The 26928-nt window shown below is 42.6% G+C and overlaps 1 protein-coding gene across 7 annotated transcripts in view; it reads left to right on the plus strand.

Moving 5' to 3' along the window:
• Positions 1-26928, plus strand: part of NHSL1 (NHS like 1) — a 281963-nt gene that overhangs the window by 242816 nt on the left and 12219 nt on the right. For 5 of the 7 annotated variants that reach the window (XM_070073518.1, XM_051854288.2, XM_051854287.2 and 2 more), the window contains exons 4-5: positions 11727-11919; positions 17502-17633. In XM_070073518.1, the coding sequence (XP_069929619.1) occupies positions 11865-11919; positions 17502-17633 (187 nt within the window). In that variant the 5' untranslated portion in view covers positions 11727-11864. The remainder of the gene's footprint in view (positions 1-11726; positions 11920-17501; positions 17634-26928) is intronic. The other 2 variants (XM_051854291.2, XM_070073517.1) reach the window with 1 other exon arrangement.

Raw genomic sequence — 26928 nt, forward strand, 5'->3', positions numbered from 1 at the left:
TACCTCCAAAAACTTCAGTTTGGGAATCCTGCAGTGAAGATGTGTGTCCGTAAGAGCAGGTGGCTGTGGTAGGTTGGACAGACTAGCACAGGTGTCAGGTGGAAGAGCTCTTGTGGATAGTGAGCTCACCAGCAGTGTAGAGGGAGGCTGAGAGTGGTCACAAGATGGGCAGTGCTAATCCCAATGGTTGATTTATTGCATAGCTAATAGGAAATTAAGGACACATTTTTTAAAAGCAGAGAATTTTGGATTAGGAATACAAATAGTGTATATAATCTTTGTTAGACATAGATAATTTTGAAACTAATTTCCTAATTTGTATAATGTATGAAACTTAACTTTACATTTAGCCTAGCAGTTAAGGCACCCACAATCCATATCAAGGTATTTGGGTTTGATCCCTGGCTTCAGATCCAGATTCTAGTTTCCTGCTAGTGCATACTCTGGGAGCCAGTGGTGATGCCTCAGGTGAATTGGGTTCCTGGCACCCACACTGGAGATGTGGGTTGAGTTCCTAGTTCCTCCTTGCTATGGTCCCTGCCCATTGTAGGTATTTGGGGAATGAACCAGCAGATGAGTGCTCTCTCTTTCTGTCTCTTTCTGCATCTCAAATAAATTTTAAAAATTAGAACAGGCAAAAAAAAAAAAAAAAACCAAAAAACTTGGCCCTTGGAGAGAAAGAATAGTTTAACCAGACTGATTACCATGGAAATAAAAAGGAAATTTTTTCAAATATTTGCACCAAATTGAGTAAAACAGCAAGGCCAGATGGTTTCTGGGGGTGGAGGGTAGGGGGATTTGTTCTAACAAAGATTTTAAAGAGAAGCAAATTGTAAATTCAATGCTTGAAACTATTCCAGAGCGAAGACACAAGAAGAAAAAGGTGCAGTTCTTTTTAATGAATTAGTTTAACACTGATGCCAAAACCTGATACAAAACTGAACAAAGCAGAAAGTTAAGTGGTCAATCTCACCCATGGATATTGGATTTAGAAATCATAAAACATTAGGAAGCCCAAGCTAGCAGCTTGTTAAAAGACCAGTACTTCTAAATCAGAGTTTGTTCCAGTGGTAATGCAGCAATAATCAATGTTAGGTAATATAATCAGATATTAACCATATTAAGAGATCTGGGTAGAAAAATCATGTACCTAAAACCATAGACATAAACTTGATATTTGGTACCATATAACACACTTTAAAAAAACACAATATTATAGGAACAAGTGGATATTCCTACAAGTAATCTGTCTCGTCTCCAAATCCAACATAATTTCTATTGTGCCACTCATTAGAATGAAGTGTAAGACAATGATATTCACTATCATTATTACGGTTTAGCACGGTATAGGAAGAACTCGCTAGCATAATCAGAAAAATGGTAGACTAGGCAGTGCAAAAATGGTAAAGATTAGGTTTGATCTATTATCACTGTCTTCATGTAGCATACTTGGTAGATTTGCATACCTGGTAAATCCAGAAAAACAAAATTTTAAAAGTAACTTTCTGTAAATAATAGCATGCAGTAATATATTAAGGTATACATTTAATATATAGAAATCAAAAACTTTCATATCTATGAAGTCATTAGATATAACTGAAATAAATCTATTTAAAGTAGGTATAGCAAAGTTACTAGGAGTAAATTTATAAGAAATCTATAAGATCTATATTTTTAGAAACTTAAAAATACCATAGAAGAGCACAAATAGGATGGGAAAACATGAAAAGATGTACTATGTTCTTAGGGGCTTAATATGAGAAAGCTGTCAGTCCTGCCCAACTGAGAAAACTAACAAAATACTAATACAAATGTGCATAGATTTGTTCTTATTTCATTTGGTTTGTTGTTATTTTTAGGGGATAGGAGGAGAAGAGAGAGGACAAGAGAAACCAAATCTGAAAGTTTACATATTGGAAGGCTGCTAACTGGACAGTGAGGAGGGGGGCAGAACTTAAAGTCTGGAAATACTGCTGGTGGTTGGTGCCAAGATCTGATGGGAGTTCAATACCAGCAGTTTGTGATCTTCTGTGTTAAGACAAAGACCCCTAGCTGTGATTCGTGTTGATAGAGTGGCTCCAACAGCTGGGGCTATTTTAAATCCAGAGTGTGTAGAAGTACATGTGAATGGAGCGAATATTCCACTGGGAAAGCCTTTTACATTTCCTAGGTAGGCATTGTGGGTAGGTGAGGGAGTGGTGAGGAGAGCTAAATATTTGTGTTGAACGGATAGTAAGCATACACTATGTGCTTTGGATAGAAACACTCTCGTGAAAGGAGAGTTGCTAATTAAGCAAAGGCTAAAGACATATAAACTAGAAAATAGAACCTGGGGGGCATCTGCTTGCTTATTCAGGTTAATTGTTCTAGAAGATTACCCCTAATTATCCTGGTGCAAAACACTTACCAAGTATAATTTTACAATGTTTTATGGTAGGAAGGTAGAGATCTTGCTAACGATAGCCATATCCATCTTTGATACTCAGACGAAAGGTGCAGTGCAGCAAGCAAAAAAAAAAAAAAAAAAAATGTTGAAGGTATTTCCAGTTACATATGCTATGCATATCTCCTAAATAGTAAACCTACTGTATGAAAAGATGCCATCCACAAGGGGATTCATAAATCCTGGGAAATAGTTTAGATTCACCTGTGAAATCAGAAAGCAATTGCTTTCTGTTCTCATGTTGGCTTTTTCCCCCTCCTCCAGTTTTTAGTGTTTCCCAGCTACTACAAAAGAGGTTATTCAGGTATTTGAAGGGAGTTCAGTTATGGGTGTCAAAATACTTCCTGTGGGTTGACAGGGAGGTTTGCAGCTGCCCTCCTTGGAGGCTAAATTTGGTGGTGTGTTCCTCGCATCTGGGAAGCATCACAGAGGCCCCATTGTCTCCGCAGCAAGGTGAGTTACTCAATCTCCGGTGTAAAAGCCTCCCCCAAAGAGATGGATTCACTGGAATTTTCACACCGAACGGTTGGCTTTCATGGCACTGATAGAAACTGAAATTTTCTTTTCTACTTCCTGTTATTCTCCGATTGGACACCTTAGGTTCCAGACCGGGCTTTGTTGATAGGAACTATTTAAATCGAGGGAGGTCTTTGAAGGAAAGCAAAGCGGGCAGCCTTGAGGCGTGGCTGTAAACCTAGGAGGCTCACTGAATGTGATGCTTGAGAACGTGGGTTCAGGCGGTTTCTCGGCCTGGCACAGGCTTTGGGTGAGCTTCAGTTTCTTTCATTCTGAAGAAGTGGAAACCAGGTGTTCTGCTGGCCCAGAGCAGCCCTGGCCTGCAGCTGCTGGCCTGTGTCATTATTCATAGCACTGCCTTTCACTTGCACAAGTGTTCTGGTTTTGATAACAGATTACCTGGTTCCCCTCCCTAGCTTGGAAGATTGTGAGTTTCAGCAAATTTAATGTTTGTCAAACCCTGGCACACAGGGTATGGCCGAGTGGTGGTGATTACTATTATTAAACTGTTTGGTTTTTTCAAACCAGACTTCAAAGAAAATTACTCAATAGACAGTGTCTGTTTTTATGAAAATTTGGCCACTCTTCCAATCATCCTGCCTTTTATTCCACCCACATAGAATTTCCTGCCCAGAGCAATGAATCTGAGAGGTTGTAGCAATTATTCAAAGTTTTCTGATTGTCCTGGCTTCTCAGGTTGTCTTATGTTCACACGTATATATTACATTCTTTGTGTATATAATTTGTTATGCTAGAAAGATGTGAAACTACCAGTTGGCATAGTATTGTTAACCTTGTCAGAACACTTAGAACATTTTCAGAACTTTGTTTTACAAAGTAGATCTCATTTCTCACCATAAGCCTTTGGAGGTGGGGGGCTGTGTCTTAATTTTACTGTCATTTTAATGATCTAGAGCTGAGGCTTGGAAATAGGGCACTGCTTTCTCAAGTTCATAAAACTAGAAAGCATTGTGGAGGGCAGGAAGGCAGGGTTTCCTGGAGCTTGTTTCCACTGTACCATGTTGGGAAAAGAAAAGGGGGCAGTTAGTAAATCCCCCTAATTCTTTCTCCTTATACTTGCTCTTTGATTCATTCTTTCTTTTCTTTATTATTTTTTTCTTCTGAGAGATGTGTAGGTGCTGCTTGGCCTCAGAATACAGACCCAGTGGCCTAGAGTAGCTTACTGTCTGGAAATGATTCGAGATGCAGTCGTTTGTTACTGGGTCTCAGGGCGCAGTGGAAAGTCAGCGGCAGCTCAGTGGGCTCACTGTTCTGTGGTTTTCCTGTACCACTGTGGGCAAGGATAAGAAAATTGGGGGCTGTCAATGTCAGGCCTTTGAACATGCAAACCAGTGAGCGTGTCTTAAGTGAGCTGTTCCAGTTTCTTTTGTTGTACACATCCCAGTGCATAGCAATCAGGCTCCATTCATATCCGCCTTCCCCTCTAGGTGGGAGGGTGGCATCCCTAGCTTGTTGCTCTCTGTGTTCTCAACATAGAGCCAAGCAGCTGGCACAAGGAAAGATGCAGGCCCCAGAGACTGTGCTTGTATGTGGCCATATTCAGTATTTATTGCAACCATATAAGATACCTTTGATTATGCCCATATCATGGATGACGATACCATATCTTAGATTAAGGCACTTGCTTAAGCTCATGTGGCTTTTAAATACTGAAATAAGATCTCTCTACCTTTAAAACAGCTTGTTGAGGTATTACTTACATAAAAGAAGTTGTACACATTTAAAGCATATAATTTTTTTAAAAAAAGATTTATTTGAAAGGCAGAGGTACAGAGAGAGGGGAGACAGGGAAAAAGAAAGAGATCTTCCATTTGCTGGCCCTCTCGCCAAATGCCACACAGCCAGGGCTGAGCCAGGCTGAAAGCAGGAGCAATGAACCAAGAGCTTCATCTGGGTCTCCTACATAAGTGGCAGGCCCAATCACTTGGGCCATCTTCCTCTGCTGTCTCATGTGTGTTAGCAGGGAGCTGGATTGGAAATGGAGAAGCCAGAATACAAACTGGTGCCCATATGGGATGCCAGCATTGCAGGCGGCAGCCAGATCTGCTACACCACAATGCCAGCCTCCAAAGCGTACAATTTAGCTTTTGACATGTGTACGCTCTTGATGCCATTACCACAATCAAGATAGGAACAAAGCCATTGCCCACAAAAGTGCAAAGACAATGTACATCCTGGTCTCCGACTCCAGAGCCCATGTTTTCCTTCCAATAATGAGTATGTCAGGAATGAATCTGTTGCTATAGCCCTTTCCTCCTGACTCTGTCTGATGAGGAGTCATGAGTTATTGAGGTAATACAAAGAGCATCTTGGCCAATGCAATTGTCCATCAGTAAAAGGAGAGGTGAATATAATATAGGGGTAGAATGGAAATCTCAGTGAAATGAATAAATGGTAGGCTCCCACAACCACATGATATGTCTTAGAACCACAATAGTAAACCAGAACTGCTACAAAGAGAGTGATACTATCTTTGTGAAAGTCAAAATAAATCTTTTTTTTAAAGATGTTTTTATTTCTTTGAAAGGCAGAATGACAAAGCAAGAGGGAGAAGGGAGTCAGAAAAAACTTCCATCTGTTGGTTCACTCACTTAATGGCCTCAACAGCCAGGTCTATGCTGGGCCAAACCCAGGAGCCAGGAACTTCATCTGGATCTCCCACACAGGTGGTTGGGGCCCAAGTGCTTGTGCCATTGTGTGCTACCATTCCAGGTGGATGTAAGCACGGTAGCTAGGACTTCAATGAGCAATCCATATAGGATGCCACCATTGCAAGGGTGACAACCCTCTGCACCACAGTGCCAGCCCCCAATGCAAATTTTGATATATAACTTAAATGTATTTATACATATATACACACAAGCAAGCATATGAGAAACAGAAGAATGCTGAACACAAAATTCAGTGAAAAAAGTGGTGAACTCCAGGGAAGGAGAAGATAGGTTCAGAGAGAGGCATGGAGGTAGCTGTAGGTTATTAGTTTTCCTCATTTCAGGTCACCGGCTGGACAATGAGTTCTTAAATGTTCATTAAGTACATTGCATACTTTGTATGTAAAATGTGTCATGCCAAAAAGGTGATGGAAAACAAATACTTAGAACTGTGTGATTTGAATCCCAGCTGTTCCATTTCTGATCCAGCTCCCTGCTAATGTGCCTGGGAAAGCAGCAGAAGGTAGTTCAAGTACTTAGGACCCTGAACCCATGTTTGTGACCCATATGAAGCTCCTGACTCCTGGGTTCAGTCTGGCCCAGCCCCAGCTATTGCAGCCATTTGGGGAGTGAACCAGCAGAAGAGTGTTCTTTCTTTTCTGTCACTCCTCTATCTGCTTTTTAAAGAAATAAATAAATCTTTAAAAAAAAAAAAAAAGGAAGGGAGAAAGAGAGGAAGGAAAGAAGGGAGAGAGGCAGGCTGGCTGAGTAGGGCAAAGATATGCTTATTTTGACCTCCAGAAGATAACAGAAGTAAGGGGGAAGAACTGCATTCCCAGTTAGAGGTTTATAGTGAAAATTCTATAGAAAGAACAGAGATGCCTTAAAGCAGTGTAGACAGTACAATCATGCAGCCGTGGGACAGCACTGGTGACTCCCACATCTAGAGGCGGGAGGGGAAGCCATCTTCCTGGAGCAAGGTGAGAGGAGCCTGCAGCAGCCGGTGTCACTGGTGATATCGACTGAGGGAGAACCTTGTGGGCCACTCTGACTTTGAATCCAGTCTCAAGCACTAGCAGGGTGCCCACCTAACCCCCTGAAAGGCAAGCATATTGCTTTCTTCCCATCCCCCAACAAGGGCACATGGAGACTACCAGGGAAGAAGTGTCATCTTAATACAGTGAGTAGAGGCTGCTGTGGCCTGTGCACACACCTGGGGGACTTTATCAGAGGAATCAATCCACAGTCTCCACTGACTTTGAATCTGGCCTAGAGGGTTGGTGGGGGGCAGGTCACCCTCCTGGGCCTGTGAAGTGCCCCCTCCCCTTACTCTACCCCAGCACCTGGACTCAACCTGCCAGCGCTGAGCACCAACCAACTTCTGGCAAGGAGGCAGCTGGCTCTGGGAATGCCTCCGCTCTCTCCATGGGCAGTTAGCTGAGAAGGGATCAATCCCCTGTTCCCTGTGACTGAGAATTCTGTAACTGCACAGTAGGGCATGAAGTGGAGCTGAGTCCCTGGGCTTCCGAGGCTCAGAGTTGTTGAGTGCCTAGAGTAGGTCATTGCACAGGGTTCTGTGCTCACACTGAGGAGCACATAGACCCTTGTGTGGGTGTGGTTCATGTGCCTGTGCGGGTGGGCTGTTAGCCACTAAAGCTCACCCTGGGCATTAGTCACCTCAGCGGGGGGTGGGGAGGTGGGGGATGAGGCTGTGATAATGCCAGCTGCCATGTTTAAACCTTCTCCCCTGCTGATTATAGAGATCAGCCACACCCAACTAGGGAGGGTGCCACTTTGGACTCTTGCCCCACTCAAGTTCTGGCTGGGACTCCCTGGCCCTACCCAGGACACACCTCAGGATATCCACTGAAGGAGCAGACATTCCACTAAGCCATAGAGGCATATTTCAAAGATGAAAACCAACAAGTGTTTCAACAAATGCCTAAAAATAAACATAGAAATTCAAGGAACACAACACTACAGTATCAGAATGTGTAGACAAAGAAATTGATGAAATGCCTGAAAAGGAATTCGAAAGAGTGATTACGTGATTATAATATGATATGATATGATACATAATATTATATGATATGATATAATATTATATGATTATATATATGATATGGTTACTCAAAAACACAGAAAAGCAAATACAGGAGTTAAAGAAATCTATACATGACACTGATGAAAAATTCTCCCAGGAGATAGAGATATTCAAGAGTAATCTAAACTGAATTACTGGTAATGAAGAATTCAATATGTCAAATAAAAAATACAGTGGAAAGCCTTAACAACACACTCAGTGAGGAAGAATAAAAAATATCTGAGCTAGAAGACAAATCCTTGGAAATAGCTCAGTCAGACAAAGAAGAGAAAGAAGAGGAGGAGGAAGAGGAAGAAGAAGAGGAGGAGGGGGAGGAAGAGATTATTAGAAGTTTTTGTCCTTATTTAGAGATATAAAGGAATTTGTATGTTTAGGCTTTCTCCCAGAGGACCTGGTCATTCTTGAATAATGTATAACAGATAAAACCATTTTTTCCAGAACCAGATCAAATGGATATAGTGCACATTAGTGTCATTGTGAGACCTCAGTAACATAGGTGTAGTTCATAAATTGGGTATGTTTAATTTCACATTTTCCTTAGGTGGAAAAGAAGCTAGATGATCATTTTATATATTTTATGTATTAGGAATATAAAGTAGGGTCTGGCATTGTAGCATAGCAAGTTAAACTGCCGCTTGTGATACTAGCATCTGGCACAAAGGTTGAAGTCCTGGCTGCTCTATTTCCAATCCAGCTCTCTGTTAATGTGCCTGGCAGGGAAGTGGATCATGGCCCAGGTGCTTGGACCCCTGCAACCCACATGGGAGACCTGAGTGGAATTCCTGGCTCCTGATTCCTGGCTTTGGCCTGGCCCAGCCCTGGCTTTTGTCATTTGGGGAATGATTGAGTGAATGGAAGATCTTTCTCTCTCTCTCTCTCTCTCTCTGCCTTTCAAATAATATAATAATAAAAAATAATCTTTTTAAAAAGGAATATAAAGGCCGGCACCTTGGCTCACTTGGCTAATCCTCTGCCTGTGGCACCGGCACCCCGGGTTCTAGTCCCAGTAGGGGCACTGGGTACTAGTCCCGGTTGCTCCTCTTCCAGTCCAGCTCTCTACTGTGGCCCGGGAGGGCAGCGGAGGATGGCCCAGGCACTTGGGTCCCTGCACCCACATGGGAGACCGGGAGGGAGCACCCAGCTCCTGGCTTCAGATCAGTGCAGCACCAGCCGTAGCAGCCATTAGGGGAGTGAACCAACGGAAGGAAGACCTTTCTCTCTGTCTCTCTCTCACTGTCTATAACTCTACCTGTCAAATAAAAATCAAAAAAGGAATATAAAATAAAAAATGTATTGAGATATCTGATTTTCTGATTTATAATTTTATTTGTACAATGCCTTTACTGTCATTAGTTTCCTAGTAATAAAAGAAAAAATGGATACTTTTAAATTCATGATTCTGCTTTTCTAAAGTCATCTTTATGGGATTCCTACCTTCATGCTCATGGTGTTCAGCATCACTGACACGTCTACATCGTTCATCCTAAGAGGACCTCCCTCTGTGGACAGAGAAGGAAGGCAATGTTTAGAAGCAAACTCAGCTGGATTCACAGTGGAGAGCTCTATCCCTTTACACCAAACTATTTCCGTTAGCTCTTACGTAGCTTCCTCCCCACCCTGGGGCAGATTTGTGGAGCTCTAGCAGTTGTAGAATAGAGATTTTGCAACAAGAAATTCAGTAGCAATAAAACAGTGATGCCAGTGTTCTTGTGTTTTGAGATTTCTAACCAATACCTTTCTGTACCTTTCTTAGAAACTTGCATTAAATTCAAAATGTATAAAAAGTGATCCCTGTTAAATATAAGAGTGGGAATAAGAGAGGTAAGAGATGTACAGTTTGGGACATGCTCAATCAGACTTGCCCCAAATGGTGGAGTTAGGAATGTGCCAGGGGATTCCAATACAATCCCATCAAGATTGCATGTACCAATTCCATCTCACTAGTCCAAGTGATCAATTTCAATTCACAATTGATCACACTGATAGGTCTAAGAGTCAAAGGGATCACACAAACAAGACTAGTGTCTGCGAATACTGATAGAATCAAAAAGGGAAAGAACGATCCAACATGGGAAGTGGGATACACGGCAGACTCATAGAATGGCAGGTGTCCTAAACAGCACTCTGGCCTCAGAATCAACCCTTAAGGCAGTCAGATCTGGCTGAAGACTCCATGAGAGTATTTTAGGCATGGAAAGCCAAGACACTCTGGCCAAAAAAAAAAAAAAAAAAAAAAAAAAACTAAATGAAAGGTCTCTGCGAGTGAGATCCCAGTGGAAAGAACGGGGCCATCAAAGAAGGAGGTACCTTTCTCTGAAGGGAGGAGAGAACTTCCACTTTGACTATGACCCTGTCGGAATAAGATCAAAGTCAGCAAACTCAAGAGGTTTCCATAGCCTTGGCAGCTCATGACTAGAGCCTAGGGAGATTTCTGATGCCATAAACAAGAGTGTCAAATTGTTAAGTCAACAACAGGAGTCACTGAGTACTTACTCCTTATGTGGGATCTCTGTCCTTAATGTGTTGTCCAATGTGAATTAATGCTATAACTAGTACTCAAACAGTATTTTACACTCTATGTTTCTGTGTTGGTGCAAACTGACGAAATCTTTACTTAATATATACTAAATCGATCTTCTGTGTAGAAAGAGAATTGAAAATGAATCTTGATGTGAATGGAATGGGAGAGGGAGCGGGAGATGGGAGGGGTGTGGGTGGGAGGGAAGTTATGGGGGGGGGGGAAGCCATTGTAATCCATAAACTGTACTTTGGAAAATTATATTTACTAAATAAAAGTTAAAAAAAATTCAAAAGGTATAAAACCTTTCTTTTTAAAGATAGGTAAAATCTTGCAAACATAGTGTTGAGTGAAAGGAGTAAGTTCACAAAAGAGAACTGATCACATGACCTTTTATAGAAAAGTTCACATGCAGGCCAAAGGAAGCTGCAGTGTTAGGAGCTGCGGGGTTAGCTAGCCTTGTCGGGGGTGGTATCATTGGAAGGCGGGGAAGGGGTAAAATTGATCTGGGCACTGGCTACACAGGTGTTCCCTTTTTGAAGATTCATTGACCTTTTTTATCCTTCCATAAATTATTTTTTAAAGCCTTATGTTCATAAGTGGTAGTTCTGTTTAAATATTTTAAACTGGAAGGACAGTTCTCACACATTCATTATGCTCTCTGTACTGCCGTTTCCCACAAAAGTCACTTACCCTTGGTGGTGCTGTTCCTAAGCCTGTTAGTGTGTTTCCTTGCCATGGAGCCGGCTACCGTGGAGCCAGGGTGAAGTCGGTCACGAAGTGCTTGCCCAGACCCCTTCCTCGCCTCCTGGGGTTAGGGTGAAAGGAGACAAAAAGGCACTGCAGAAGGGCTCTTGTGTGCAGATGTCAATCTCTATCCACAGACACCGCCAGCAGCATTTTCCGGGAATTCTGATAAGGCTCTGCGCTTCAGTCAGCTTCTCGTAACTTCACAATCGCATACCGACTTTTCCCCATATAAATAGCTGCAGAAGAGCAGAAGTAACAATAGCTCTATCATTTTTGATATGTTCCCTGAGGTCACAGCCTGAAGAAAATAAGGCTAAGGCTAGAAATTACCCTGAGCAAAACTAAGCATTGATCAAAATAGAAACAGATGGCCATGGCCTTGGTGTTTCTCCGGGCTCCTAACGTTGAGCTAAAGCCATAGCTTTTTGAACCCTGTAAACAGAGGCAACACAGGAAGAACTTAGCAAAACCTTTTGCAGTCCTCACAACATACAGGCTAAAGCCAGCATGAATCATGAATATTATGGGTAAGCCCAAGAGCATAAACCATTTTCTTGCAAACCATTGCTTCTGTTCTTAAATATGACCAATTTTTTTTTTTTTGCAGGGTGGGGTGGGGGCCTTCCTTTCAGTTAGTCTAATGTTTTCTGAGCTAGGGGGAGGTGTCGTTTTAAATGTTCCTGCTGGCGATTTACATGTTGTGACTTCTTTTTCCCTCTGCAGTGTTCTCTGTCTTCATCAGAAGAAGACAGACTCATTTCCATCCGGAGACCTAAAACACCAACCTCAGGGGACTTCTCTGACCTGCACACTCAGACCAACTGGACCAGGTCACTTCCACTGCCCACCCCAGAAGAGAAGATGCGGCAGCAGGCACAGACCGTCCAGGCTGATGTGGTTCCTATTAACATAACCGGTACGCCCTGCTAGGCCACAGATTCAGAGTGTGCTTGGGAGAATGACCATGGCTTTCTCTTTGTTCCAGGCTCTTAGCATTTCATGTAGACATCAGAGTGAGCAGCTGCGGGCTGCCTGGCTTCCTGCTCTGTGTTTAATGGAGGGGACACTGGAACTGTGTGTGTGTGCGTGTGTGTGTGTACTTGTAAAATACTCATTGCTTCGTAGATCAGAAGACTGCGTCACCAAATGCTGGCGTCGAAGAACACGCTCATCCAACCGCTCATATAAAGGGCTTCATTTTTGATTGAATTGCTTTTTAAGTACGACTTTGTTTTTATAGGGTCACCTTCTAACTGTGATCCTGTGTAAGAAAGAAAAGTTGTGTATTTCGTGCATAAGGATTATATTAGATATTTATAGAAGTAAAGAAACAATCATTTTGTTTCTCAGTGATAGATTTTCTTGTACAAAAGGGGAAAATTCTTGAAATAAAAAAAATCAAGTGAATTATAAGGAACTATAAAATATTTTTAAGACTTAATAAGGTGATAAAATTATATTTTGATTTCTGTAATTTGAGTTCCACAACCTTCAAATAAGAATTCATTCCTCTGAATATAAAATTATGAGAATATTTTACACTAGTCTACAATATGAAGATAACTGGCCAGACCGGAAATTCAAGTTCTTATGTAATATTATAGTCAGCCTTTAGTCATTCGTGATAAGGTTATAAATAACAAGGTACATAAAGCTCAAAGATCTCTTCCACAAACTTAAAAGGGCTGTTAAAAAGTATCCATGGGGAGGGGTCCAAGGTGTGAGGAAGGTCAAAGTGCAGAATAGGCAAGCTGAGGTTTAACAGCTGCAGCCATGGGTCTGTGTGCTCCATAGAAATAAACGACTAGTAGTCATCATTGATAATCAGCCCATAACTCATGGTTCACGGAATCAGAGCCTTAAAGAATCAAGTGACCAAAAAGTGTAAGTTTTCGTAAACAATTAGAATGGAAATCACAGCGTCTTTAGCCTCTGAAGCTGTTTCCACTAGAGAGCTTTTTGCTATGGCATTGGTGAGCTTGTTAAGGGGTCAGTCACATTTTGAGAGTTATTGAAGATTTTTTTTTAAGATTTTATTTATTCATTTGAGAGGTAGAGTAACAGAGAGGAAGAGACAGAGAGAAAGGTCTTCCATCTGCTGGTTCACTCCCCAAATGGTTGCAATGACCGGAGCTGAGCTGATCCGAAGCCAGCAGCCAGGAGCTTCCGCTGGGTCTCCCATGCAGGTGCAAGGGCTCAAGCACTTGGGCCATCTTCCACTGCTTTCGCAGGTCATAGCAGAGAGCTGGATCACAAGAGGAGCAGCTGGGAGATGAACCAGTGACCACATGGGATGCTGGTGCTGCAGGTGGAGGCTTATCCTACTACACCACAGTGCCAACCCCATTGAAGATTTTTAAAAAGTGTCTTACAAGATATCCAAAATTGATGTTTAGAACTCTTTTTTTTTGTTTGTTTGACAGATAGAATTAGACAGTGAGAGAGAGAGACAGAGAGAAAGGTCTTCCTTCCGTTGGTTCACCCCCAAAATGGCTGCTACGGCCGGAGCTATGCCGATCCGAAGCCAGGAGCCAGGTGCTTCCTCCTGGTCTCCCATGTGGGGGCAGCATCCTAAGCACTTGGGCCATCCTCCACTGCCTTCCCAGGCCACAGCAGAGAACTGGATTGGAAAAGGAGCAACTGAGACTAGAACCTGGTGCCCATATGGGATGCCGGCGCCGTAGGCAGAGGATTAACCAAGTGAGCCACACACCAGCCTCTAGAACTCTTATTTTGAATTCCATAGAAATGTGATAAACAACTAGATGAATTATTTTCAATTTCATGTACATTTTTTCAGTTATTTTACTTAAAAATATACAGTATTTTATCCATTTTCTTCGTTAATCTTTCTCAATGTGTTTCTCATTCATCCAGCTCACATTTTATAAAAGTTATTTTTGTGAGTAGTCATGTTTCAGAACAAAGTATCACATTTATTGCTTTGTGAAATATATAAGCAATACTTTCTATAAGAAGATGAATTATTTGATGAAATGCAGCAGAAATGTAATTACATTCTATATAATTAAATGTCTCAGAATTAATATTAAAAGATAAAGAAACTGTGATATTAAATATGACAATCTTAATGGAGTTATGATGAAATCATTATCTTGAAATCAGAAGATTTTGAAAGAGTGGAGTTTCAAGAATAAAGAATTATTTGCAATGAAATGCATTGTCACAACAGAAGACACTGCCATAACTTTGAGTTTTAATTCTCTCCTGTTTGATGACTAAATGAATATGAATTACCTAGAATTTAAAAGGAGGACTTGAAAATGCCACACAAGAAAGGTGAATGACAAAAAAGAAATGAGCAAAATGAGTTATCTCAAAATGCAATTCACTTTTAATTGAGTGATTAACATTTTGCAGAAATGTCAAAATTAAATATAATACCTATTACATATTTATTGATCCATTTTCTGGATCTGTGTGTTCACATACAGATACTTTTCTTCAAGTATTAGTTTTCTAAATCTAGTATAAAGCAGTAAAAATTTTTACTTTTGGTGGTTGAATTGATATAGATTATTTAGCTTCCTACTCTTTCAGGAAGTTCATGGAGAATGGAATTAAAAACATAAATTTGGGATGAATGTTTAGCCTAGAGGTCAAGATACTCATGTTCCACATTGAGCACCTGAGTTCTATTCCTGGCTCTGAAATCAGGAGATTTCAACTTCGTGCAGTTCCAGACCCTGGGAGACAGTGCTGATGGCTCAAGTAGTTGGGTTTCTAACACACCTGTGGAAGACTTGGATTAAGTCCTCCCACTCACCCACCCCCATCCCCTGTAGCAGACATTTGGGGAGCAACTCTTTGAGTGGAAGCTCCCTCTCTCTCTGTCTTGCTGCCTCTCAAATTAAAAAAAAAAAAAATACTCATGCATATGAAGGGTCTTCAAAAAGTTAATGAAAAGGTACCTTGTGAAAAAAACTATGCACGAATCTCAAAATTTCTTTGTATGTATCACAATCAACTTAAGTTTTCATTGTATTTTTTCCATGAGCTTTTTGAAGTACCCTCATATTTCTAAAGCCCTAGATTTTTGAGATAAAAGTGTAGATTTCTATATAGGTAACTGTTATGTGCTCATTATTTGGAGTGAGCATCAATCCTCAAATTTGGTTTTCATTAAGACTCAGTAGGGGGAAAATGCCGATAAATTCGTCATTTGAAATCCAGAGTGCAGTCCACCTGTCCTAGAGGGTAGAGATAGGGACGATGAGCTGCCAGCTTAAAGGCTGGTGTAGTCCTTTCAGTAATAGTCCCATTTAGACCTGGCATGCAGTACAAGTTGAGGATGGGGAAAAAAAGTTCTAAAAAAGTCCACATAAATATTTTGACAATCTGGCATCAGGAATAACAACTCTTCTACCTAGAAGGTGAGTATAGTGGGAAAACGTGCTTATACTTAAATTTTAAAAAGTTTTTATTTTATTTGAAAGCCAGATAGGAGAGGCAGATCTTCCATCTGTGAGTGCACTCCCTAAATGCCTGCAACAGCTGGGGTTGGCTGGGACCAGGGACTCCATCCAGATCTTTCCCAGTGGGTGGCAGGAATATATGTACCTGAGCCATCACCTGGGCCTCCCAGGCTCCACCAAAGCAGGAAGCTGGAATCAGAAATGGAGTTAGGATGTGAACCAATATGGGATGTCCCAAGCAGTGTTTTAGCCTCTATGCCAAATGTCTGCCCCAACATGCTAAAGCAGTTTTTATCAACTGGCTTTATATTGATGTTTGAGCACCCTAGGTTTATTTATGAATAGTAACCAGGCCCAATGCTGCTTTTCAATGAAAGGGGATGATTTCATTCTCAGATATTTGTTGGATAACTACTCTGTGCCAGACATTAGCCGACTTCTGTAGGAGACACCAAGGTATGTGAACTATGGTGTCTATCCTTTAGAGACGTGTAGACAAGCAGGTGAAACAGTCTTTGTAAAGGACATTGCAAGATGAGGAGTTAGGTGCCTTTAATGGTGTGTCTGAGGGAGGTACATCTTCCTATGGTTTGCTTCTCAATTTCCTTGGCGCTTAGGTGATATTATCTTTTGTTTTTAAAACTGGAGACCAACTGCAACTTCAGTTAATGTTTTGCCCCTCCTTGATGTCTTGATTCAAGGAAATTTTTTTCCTTTGCTGCAGGAGGCTAATGGACCATTGTGGCTATGACTTGCCCCCTTTAAGGGCTGTTCATGCTGTTGCATATGATGACCCATTTCTCGAAGCCGTGGTGCTTTCTGGTGTTTCAGGGTCTTCTCTGTCTTTTCTGTTTTTCTCCCATTGGAAACAAAAACTTGCAAGTATTTGCAAGGTTGCAAGCACTTATTTAAGTTTGTTTCTCAGTAGGTGAAATGGGTTTTGAAAATTCAGGTCTTTAATACTCCATTTTGATTAGATAAGGCTCATAGTTTATTCCTATCAGAATGTCCACAACATTCCCACTTTGCATATGTGTCAATATTGCTAAAGAGTATTTTAATACTTTTCTTACGCATAAGAATGACAGAAATATGCAATCTGTATATGTGTATATGTGTGTATATATATATATATATATGTTAAAAATTTCTTTGAGGAAAATTAACCATTTACAAAGATCAATGCTATAAAACTTAAAACCCTAAGCTGGCAAGTAATCAATAGCAGATCAATCAATAACTGACATTGTTAACAACTTTTATTGTTTGTTGGTTTCTCTTGGTGTGTTAATCACTCAAGCTCATCCTCCTGAAAAGAAAGGAGTCCAGTGGATATGGCGATGCCTGTTTGGTTGCAGCATCACCCGAAATGTCTAAATTAAGATCAGCTTTAAGAAGTGGTTATGAAACAGAGAGAAGCAGTTCGGCTTTAACAACAGCAGTGCTACTGGGTCTCGTTGTGGATAAAGTACTGTATCACTATAAGGCTTTTGATTTTGCACTACATAGTACTTCACACCATAACACAGTCTATCAAAATTGTTAGCCCCCTTGACTGAACAACAAGCTCTCCCTCTAAGAACGCTTGATTCAGTTCTTTGTCTTATTGCACAAGACAAGATGTTGCATGGGTCTGCTTGGGGTGACCAGATGAATACTACAGATTCATCACCCCTACCACACACATGTGGGTGTAAGGAGTGATTTTGTGGACCAGAGGAACTTTGTGAATCACTTCCAAAATGATTCCTTTAAAAAAAAAAAAGTCACAGGATCACTCTTTCAGGGTGTTATTGACAGATTTGCATTTGCAACCCTGGCTCACTTGGAAATGAGCTCAGGGTGCTTCCGTTGGCAGAACACACACGGAGAGGGAAAAGAGCCTTATGGTGATAGTGTGCTTTCCTTCCCTCTTTGCCCTTCAGCATCCATCATCATGTGACTGGCTAACATCATTATTAATACCTTCTTATCATTTGACAACAAGCTGCTGGAAGAACGTGCATGGTGTCAGCTTGCTTGGAAATAACATTGCTTTGCTTGTTCTACTACTCTCCATTAGGGGAGAATTTCGATCGCCAGGCCAGCCTTCGGCGGTCTCTAATTTACACAGAGACTCTGGTAAGACGACCGAAGAAAGTCAAAAGGAGAAAGACTATTACAGGAATCCCTGACAACATACAGAAGGAGCTAGGTATGGCTCATCAGAACTGTATTCTCTTGCTCCTCGTTGCTGCTCGCCACGACCGCCTAACCTCATTTGTGGTGCTTATCCAATCGATACATTCTGATAGCCCCCAAGGCCGGCTACTTGCCTGAAAGAGGCATTCGGTGCAAACCTTACCATTCCTCCATGCAGACGATTTATTGCACTGTGGGGCCAAGAGCTTCTGAAAACCATTCACGGGGGTGATAGAAAATGAACAGATCATCATTTCTGTGTCTCTTGGACTTTGATTGTTTCTGTAATTACATTTACTTTTTCATTTAAATCTTATTCAGTCCTCCAGAAACCGAAATCTCATTTTCAAATTATGACTACGCACCTCGCTTACACTGACAATGCTGGTGGCGTTTTGCCAGGAGAGAGCTGTCTGGGATTATGGGTTTATGTCATCACAGTAGAAAATAGTCATTTAATTGGATAACACCTACATTACTTCCAATGAAACAATTGCACAGCTTTTTTTTTTTTTTATGCAGTACTTTTCAGCCTGTGATTAAAGCAGCAAGCCACAAAAGAAATATTTTGGCTGGTGGAAAGGGTTGTTTTGATTCAGTATTCACTCACTCATTTTGTTTCTGCTTCTCTGCTTGGGATAATCCTCCTCTTCCTAAATTAACTTCCTCTCCCTGTTTTTCCTGGGGCCCGGCAGGAATGTCTATAGACAACAGACAGCACAGCACAGCTCCTGGGTCATGAGCCAGACCCCGACACCCGGCTGCTCGGGTGGAATCTTCACTCCTTGGGTGACCCCAGGCAGGTTTCCTCACCTGCTTCCTTATTCCACATATGGGGTTGGGGGTGTTACTAAACCTACCTTGCAAGGTTGATGGAGACCTAAACAAATTCATGTACATGAAACACTTCCTACCTGGTACTACTATAAACACATTCGCTTCTCTTATCATCACTGTGGGGAACATAAGGCTACCTGTCTGGAAATTTGCCTCTTTTTCCTCACCCAACCTGATGACTCACTTCCTACTTTCAGTTGATATTCTTATTTACTATTGAAATTTATATTCTCGAAACTCAGAGTCGTTCTTTCTGAAACCGTTAGTCTTTTAGTGAAAATGAGCTTATCCTAGCAATAGTGATGTGTCTGTCACAGCTCCTGGGGTAGCATTCCAGCTCCTGGGCACTACAGACCTTGTGCCTGTGTATCCCTTCTGCCCCCAGCATCCCTGCTGAAATGCCTTGTACTGGGGGGAAGGGCAAACTCACCCTTCTTTCCCTGGCACTTGGTGGCTTTGCCTCCCTCCAGTTCTAAGGTGTACACACGCTTGGCTTCTAGGCTGCAGCAACATTCCAACAGGGTATGGCAAGGCTTTGCCTCTGCTCTAAGTAGTTTCCGGGACCTCAGCTGCAGGTGCTGGTCTTCTTCCTACTGGGGTGAGGGGAGTGTGGGAACAAAGGCAAGACGGCAGCTGCACCCACGGGGTTGTGAACTCTGCCTTTGGTGCGTGCCCCGACACTGCTCCTCCCATGAACCCCTGCATCCGTGACACATGGGTGCTTCCTTTCTTCCTCTCCACAGAACTTAGTGGTGTCTCCTCTCAGGTTCCGTTTTTGTTTTTCCCTACTTGAGCTGACAGCTAACTAATTTGAAAAAATATAAGCTGGACATAATACTCTGTAGATGTCTAATGGGCTGATTTCTTACAGCGCTGAGACAACTGTTATACTTTAACTGGTCTTTTTAGGAGATGTTCCTTAACCTAAAGGAATGGCTTTAAAAACAAGCAGTTAGGCCCTTTGTATGATAATACAACTGATGCTTGGAGGTAAATATTTAAGAGGTTTTTCAACCAAAATAGGTAGGTTTTGGATGGCTACATTTTTAAGGAATGTAAGAATTGTCTCAGATCAAGATACGCATACACATAAGTATTCAATATGCATTGTCTGCGTATATGTGTAATATGAGATCTGCAGCTGAGAGTCACAAACTCTTATCACCTATATAGCTGAACCAACCAGTATGAAGCCAGTAACTCAGTTGCTTCTTTGATCTTACTGAAATTATCTGACTAGCTAGGGAAACCACATCTCCTGGAATTTTAATATTTTTAAAATCAATAATGGAGTCCCTGAATCCATGTTCATGTCTCTTTTGCTGTCCCATGGGACCACCGCTAATGCTGGAAGAAAGAAAATAGCTCTCCCATATCATCTGTGTTGTGACTGCTGCCAGACATAAAACACTGAATGTCCTTATATCATCGATGACATGACCTGGGTCACAGCTGGAGTTCAACTGAGACAACTGCATCTAAGTTAGAGCTAGTTTAAAATTTAAAAAGGGGAGGGGGTCAGGGAAGGCATTGCGCCATAGCAGGTTAAGCTGCCACTTGGAATGTTGCTATCCCATATTCAGGTGCCTGAATTCAAATCTCAGCTCCACTGCCTCAGATCCAACTTCCTGCTAATGTACGTGGGAAGGCAGAGTATGAGTACTTGGGTCGCTGCCTTCCACGTGAGAGACCCAGTGGAATTGTGGGCTCCTGGCTTTGGCCTGATCTAGCTTCGGCTGCTGTGGGCCTTTGGGGAGAGAACCAGTGGATAGATGAGCTCTCTCTCTCTCTGTGTCTGTCATTCAAAAAAATAATCTTGTTAGAAAAAAAATGACAGTTGCAGTTTTCATATAGAATCATTAAAGGATGGGTGATAGAATGGAAGAAGCTTCATATGGCCAAAACAATGGATCATATATTTGCTCTCTTTTCAAGATTTGTAGTTGACCTTGACTTTACTCTTAATATTTTGTATTTCTAAGTTTATAAGTCTTATACTAACTAATCATTATCAAAAGTAGATACTTCATATTTTCTTTAAAATTAGTGTTCCTCTAAACATAGGGAAGTACGAGAATGGCTGAGTCAAACAAATCACACAAGAAAGATGTGACTTTCACAAGCAGAGGCACTGGCTAGTCACTCTGCCACTGGACACTCCCAAGTTGCCAGGAGCTCTGGATCCTAAAGATCTCACCACAGAGGGGCGTCTGTGAGTTAAAAACTTGTGTTACATTCAATGATGTACAGTTTGTACTTCAAAATGCATAAATAGTGGGCTCTGGAGACTAGCAGCATATAGTGCTTCCAAAACAAGGTATGATATCGAATGTTTACTTCCAAAGCGTAGCTGAAGACTTAGGATTTGTCACCTCTTTTTTTCAATGAGTAGGACAAAATTTCACAGCTTTTCTTAAATCTTAAAACTGCACAGACTGTGTCTGAACCTCATGTGGGGTTTTGTTTTTTACAATCAGATCAGATTATTTGTTGGTATACAACTGTATTCTGCTACTGAACTTACCCCCATATATATTTCCTAAGAGGCAAAAATCTCATTTATAGAAATCCCTTTGTGGATAGTTTTTGAGACTTTGTACTAAGAACATTACTAAGACTCCTCAAGGCTTTTTAAAAATTCATATGCTAAACCTTAAATAAACTAACTTGTAAATTTGTATCAAGTAGTTAGAGGTAGTTTTTAGAAATTAGAAATTCTGGGGCTGGCACTGTGGCACAGTAAGTTAAAGCCTGGCCTGAAGTGCTGGCATCCCATATGGGCACCGGTTCTAGTCCTGGCTGCTCTTCTTCCAATCCAGCTCTCTGCTGTGGCCTGGGAAAGCAGTGGAGGATGGCCCAAGTCCTTGGGCCCCTTGCACCCATGTGGGAGACCTGGAAGAAGCTCCTGGCTCCTGGCTTTAGATCAGCACAGCTCTGGCTGTTGCAGCTATCTGGGGAGTGAACCAGCAAATAGAAGACCTCTCTCTTTATCTCTGCCTCTCTCTCTTACTCTGTCTTTCAAATAAATAAAATAAATCTTTAAAAAAAAGAAATTAGAAATTCCTTGTAGTATTAGAAGAATATAATTGATTTTGTTCATTATATATTTTTAAAGTTTTATTTATTGATTGATGACAGAATGACAGAGAGAGATGTTCCACCAATGACTTACTCCCCAAATGACCAGTCAAGGCCAGGCCAAGCTAAAGCCAGGAGCCAAGAACTCCATCTGGGTTGCCCATTAGTGACACAAACCCAGATTCTTGGGCCAGCATCTGCTACCTCCCAGAGGGATTAACAGGAGGATGGATTGGAAGCAGAGACAGGATTTGATACCAGGCTTACCCATAAATTTATATATATACATATATATATATGTGTGTGTGTATACATACCTTTAAAGATTTTATTTGTTTATTTTAGAGGTAGAGTTACAGACAGGGGGAGAGACAGAGAGAAAGGTCTTCCATCTTCTGGTGCACTCCCCAAATGGCTGCAATAGCCAGAGCTGGGCCAATCAGAAGCCAGGAGCCAGGAGCTTCTTCCAGGTCTGCCACATAGGTGCGGGGGACCAAGCACTTGGGCCATCTTCCATTGCCTTCCCAGACCATTAATAGAGAGCTGGATGAGAAGAGGAGCAGCCGGGAAAGCAACCAGCACCCATATGGGATGTTGGTGCTGCAGATGGAGGCTAGTCTTAGCTTACTATGCCACAGTGCTAGCCCCTCCCCTGAATTACATTTTAAATTCAGATAAATCCCATCAAGATTTTTTTAGACAATTTTTTAAAGATTTATTTATTTATTTGAAAGGCAGAGTTACAGAGAGGCAGAGAGAGAGAGAGAGAGAGAGAGAGAGAGAGAGAGAGAGATCGATCTTCCATCCACTGATTCACTCCCCAGATGGTCACAATGGCCGAAGCTTCACCAATCCAAAGCCAGGAGCCAGGATCTTCCTCCAGGTCTCCCAGATGGATGCAGGGGCCCAAGGACTTGGGCCATCTTCTGCTGCTTTCCCAGGCCATAGCAGAGAGCTGGATCATAAGTGGAGCAGCCAGGACTCGAACTGGCACCCATATGTGATGCTGGCACTGCCGGCAGTGGCTTTACCTGCTATGCCACAGTGCTGGCCCCCCATCAAGATTTGGAGCAGCACTTCAGTCGTCTACATTTGCTTGTAGTTCTTTTTGTAGTTTGTTTTGATCTTTATGTAACATTCATCTATGTCCCATAATAATATGAAACTTTACTTAAATTTATTTTTATTAATTTTTGTTTTATTAGAAAGGTGAAGAGATAAGAATAGAATCTTTCATCTGCTGGTTTACTCCCAAAATGCCCACAATGGCTAGGGCTGGACCAGGGCTGAGCCAGGATCCCAGAATTGCACATGAGTGAGTGGCTGGGACCCAAGGAGTTCAGCCATCACCTGATCCCTCCCAGCTTGTGCATTAGCAGGAAGCTGCATCAGAAGTGGAGCTGGAACTTGGACCAGGCCCTCTGATATGGGACATCTTAACTGCTATGCCAGTTACTCACCTCTTGTGAAAATTTTTATACCATAAAAATATTAGAGCAGGGGCCAGTGCTGTGGTGTAGTGGGTAAAGCTGCCACCTGCGGCACCAGCATCCTATATGGGCACCAGTATGTGTCCCAGCTGTTCCACTTCTGATCCAACTCCCTGCTAATGCACCTGGAAAAGCAGAGGAAAATGGCCCAGGTCCTTGGGCTCCTACACCCACGTGGGAGACCCAGAAGAAGCTCCTGGCTCCTGGCTTTAACCTGGCCCAAACCCAGTGATTGCAGCCATTTGGAGAGTGAACCGTTGGATGAAAGATCTCTTTCTGTGTCTCTCCCCCATACTCTGTAACTCTTTCAAATACATAAATAAATCTTTTTTTAAAGATTTATTTATGTATTTGAAAGATAGAGAGCAAGAGAGAGATCATCCATCCTCTGATTCATTCCCCAAATGGCTGCAACAGCCAGGCCTGGGCCGGGCTGAAGCCAAGAACCACGAGCTTCTTGGTCTCCCACATGGGTGTTGGGGCCCAAGTACTTGGACCATCTTCCACTGCTTTCCCAGGCATGTTAGCAGGGAGTTGGATCAGAAATGGAGCAGCCAGGACGTAAACCAGTGCCCATATGGGATGCTGGTGCTGCAGGCAGAGGCTTAACCTTCTAAGCCATAGTGCTGGCCCTGAAATGACCATATTTCTATTTTCAGAAGTCTACAATGATTACACACTCAAAGTTGTTACTCAAAAGTAAGAAGATTTTGTCTTTGGCATTTGAATAGTTTAACTGCCACTAACTCCATGCGATAAAAAAACTACAGTTTTTATTTTTAAGATTGATTATTTGGGGCCGGCTCTGTGGCACAGTAGGTTAATCCTCTGCCTGCGGCGCCAGCATGCCATATGGGCTCCGGTTCTAGTCCTGGCTGTTCTACTTCCAATCTAGCTCTCTGCTATGGCCTGGGAAATCAGTAGAAGATGGCCGAAGTCCTTGGGCCCCTGCACCCACATGGGAGACCCAGAGGAGGCTCCTGGCTCCTGGCTTTGGATTGGCTCAGCTCTAGCCGTTGCGGCTGTCTGGGGAGTGAACCAGCAGATGGAAGACCTTTCTCTCTGTCTCTCCTTCTCACTATCTGTAACTCTACCTCTCAAATAAATAAATAAAAATCTTTAATAAAAAATAAAAAAAGATTTATTTATTTGAAAGGTGGAAAGAGACAGAGGGAGGGATGGAGAATGAATCTTCTTTCCACTGGTTCACTCCCCAAATGGTCAAAGCAACCAGGGCTGGTCCAGGCTGAAGCTCAGAGCCTGGAACTCCATCCAGGTATCCTGTGTGGGTGGCAGAGGCCCAAGTATGTGGGCCATCCCATCATCTACTGCTTTCCTGTTAGGTGCATTGGCAGAGAACTGAATCAGAAGTGGAGTGGCTAGGACTCATCGGCACTCCCATATGGGATGTCAGCATTGCAGGTTGCAGCTTAACCTGCTGTGCCACAAGGCTGGCACCACAGCTACAGTGTTTAAAGAATATGACATTAAAAACCACCACTGATAGAGTGAGGCATCCTGAATGTTTGGAATGGAACCGGTACAAATCGACACACCAATGCATGGCAGCCTCCCAGATTTCTCTATCTCCAAATAGCATAACTGTGCACTTTTTATTTTTTTCCTCCAAGTAGATTTTTCTTCTGCTCCTGCCCTTTGCCCACTTCTCCTTTCTATTTTTCCCCTTATTTTTTGCATCTTATTTGAAATGCAGGGGTAGAAAGAGGCAGAGACAGGCAGAGAGAAATTTTCCATTTGTTGGCCCATTCCCCCAAAATGCCTACAACCACTGGGGCTGGACCAGGCTTCAGCCAGGAAGCCAGAACTCCATCCATGTCTTCAGTGTGGGTGGCAGGGACCCAAGCACTGACAACATCACCCCTTGCCGCCCAGGATGGGCACAAGCAGGAAACTAGAATTGGAAGCAGAGTCAGAAGTCAAACCCAATGTCCCAGGTTGCATTTAACCCCTGCACCAAACATGCCCCCTCTCTCTGAGGCACAGCCTCCTACATGTGTGTGTCTTTGAGGACTGGGTCCTGCAGAGAAAAGAGCGAGGAAATAGGTCATCTGTGCTAAATATAAGAGGATAAAAATGATTCTGCATCCTGGTGAGAGACTGGGCTCTGGATGGGGTGCCCCCCTCATGCAGTGGCATCTCCTTTGAGGTTGACACCAGCACAGCGCTGTCATTTGAGTAATGTCCTGTGCCATGCAGATCAGCCACTCAGTCAGGGACATGTGCTGAGCAATGGTTACCCTCTGTGGGGAAGAGGGAATATTTAGCAACCACATCTCACCAGTGTCCTAGTCAGATGCCCCACAATGAAGGTGGACACTCAATCAGCCCTGCTCAGCAAGGCCTGGGCGTGAGATAGTTTCAGGTCCTCCTTGATGAAAACCACATAAAGAGAGGAGCTGGTGCTGTGGCGTAGCAAGTAAAAGCCGCTGACTGCAGTGCTGGCGTCCTGTATGGATGCCAGTTCAAGCCCCGGCTTCTCCACTTCGGATCAAGCTCCCTGCTAATGTGCCTTGGAAAGCAATGGAAGATGGCCCAAGTACTTGGGCCCCTACTCTCACCAGAGAGACCTGGATAAAGCTCCTGGCTTTGGTCTCACTCAGTCTCAGCCATTGCAGCCATTTTGGGAGAGTGATCCGTGTATGGAAGATTGATCTCTCTCTCTCTCTCTCTCTCTCTGCCTAGGCCTCTCTTTCTCTGTAACTCTGACTTTCAAATAAATCTTTAAAAAAAAACAACGTAAAAAGAACTATTATTTTAAATATTTAATTTGTTGCTGGGGATGGTTTTGCATTTTTCTCAGTACACTTTGGTTAAGTTCTTGAATTTCTGATTTTTTTATCTTTATTTACACTTAAGAGTTTTTGTTGGATATGATAACAACATGCTCTTTATTAAAAAAAAAGATTTATTTATTTATTTATTTATTTGAAAGGCAAAGTTACAGAGAGAGGAGGAGGAGGAACAGAGAGAGAGAGAGAATGCGTGCTTCCATCCAGTGGTTCACTGCCCAGTTGGTCACAATTGCTGGAGCTGGCATGTCAAAGCCAGGAGCCAGGAGCTTCTTCCAGGGCTCCCTCGTGGGTAATAAGGACCCAAACACTTAGACCATCCTGCACTGCTTTCCCAGGCACATTATCAGGGAGTTGGATCAGAAGTAGAGTAGCCAGGAATTGAACCAGTGCCCAGATGCGTTGTCAGCACTGTAGGCAGCAGCTTAAACCCCTGTGCCACAGTGCCAGCCCCAGCATGCTGCTTTTTTAAAAAGCTTTTTATTTTCATTCTACTTGAAAGACAGAGACTCAGAGAAATCTCACATCTGCTGGTTCATGTCCCAAATGTTTGCAAAAGCCAGGACTGGATCAGGTTGAAGCCAGGAGCCTAGAACTCAATCCAGGTCTCCCGTGTGGGCAGCAGGGACCCAAGCACTTGAGCCATCATCTCCTGCCTCCCAGAGTGTGCACAGCAGGAAGCTATAGTTACAAGCAGATTCAGGACTGGAACCCAGGCACTCCAGTATGGGATGTGGGTGTTCCAAGAAGCACCTCAACTCCTGCTCCACACACCTGCCCCAAATTAAGGTCTTTCTTGTCCTCTTGCCTCTGTTTGCCTTTCTCATCTTTCTTTCATTCCTTTTCTTTCCCATACCACTCTCTGGCTGGAAAGCTCCAAGAAATGAATGGCCCTCCTATGAAGAGACAGTCACTCCCTCAGTTCCCACTGCTTTACCCCTTGCCAGCACATAACAGATTGCTCTTGAATCTTGAATGTCACCAACAGACAGCCGATAATGGCTTAAGATGGATAATGACATGTTTGAAGCACAGATGGGCCTTCAAAGCAATTTTTTCTTTCTTAGGATTTCCTTCCGACATGAAGAATTCA

The sequence above is a fragment of the Oryctolagus cuniculus genome, chromosome 5 (genome assembly GCF_964237555.1).
Source record: "Oryctolagus cuniculus chromosome 5, mOryCun1.1, whole genome shotgun sequence".
In the NCBI taxonomy this organism is placed as follows: domain Eukaryota; kingdom Metazoa; phylum Chordata; class Mammalia; order Lagomorpha; family Leporidae; genus Oryctolagus; species Oryctolagus cuniculus.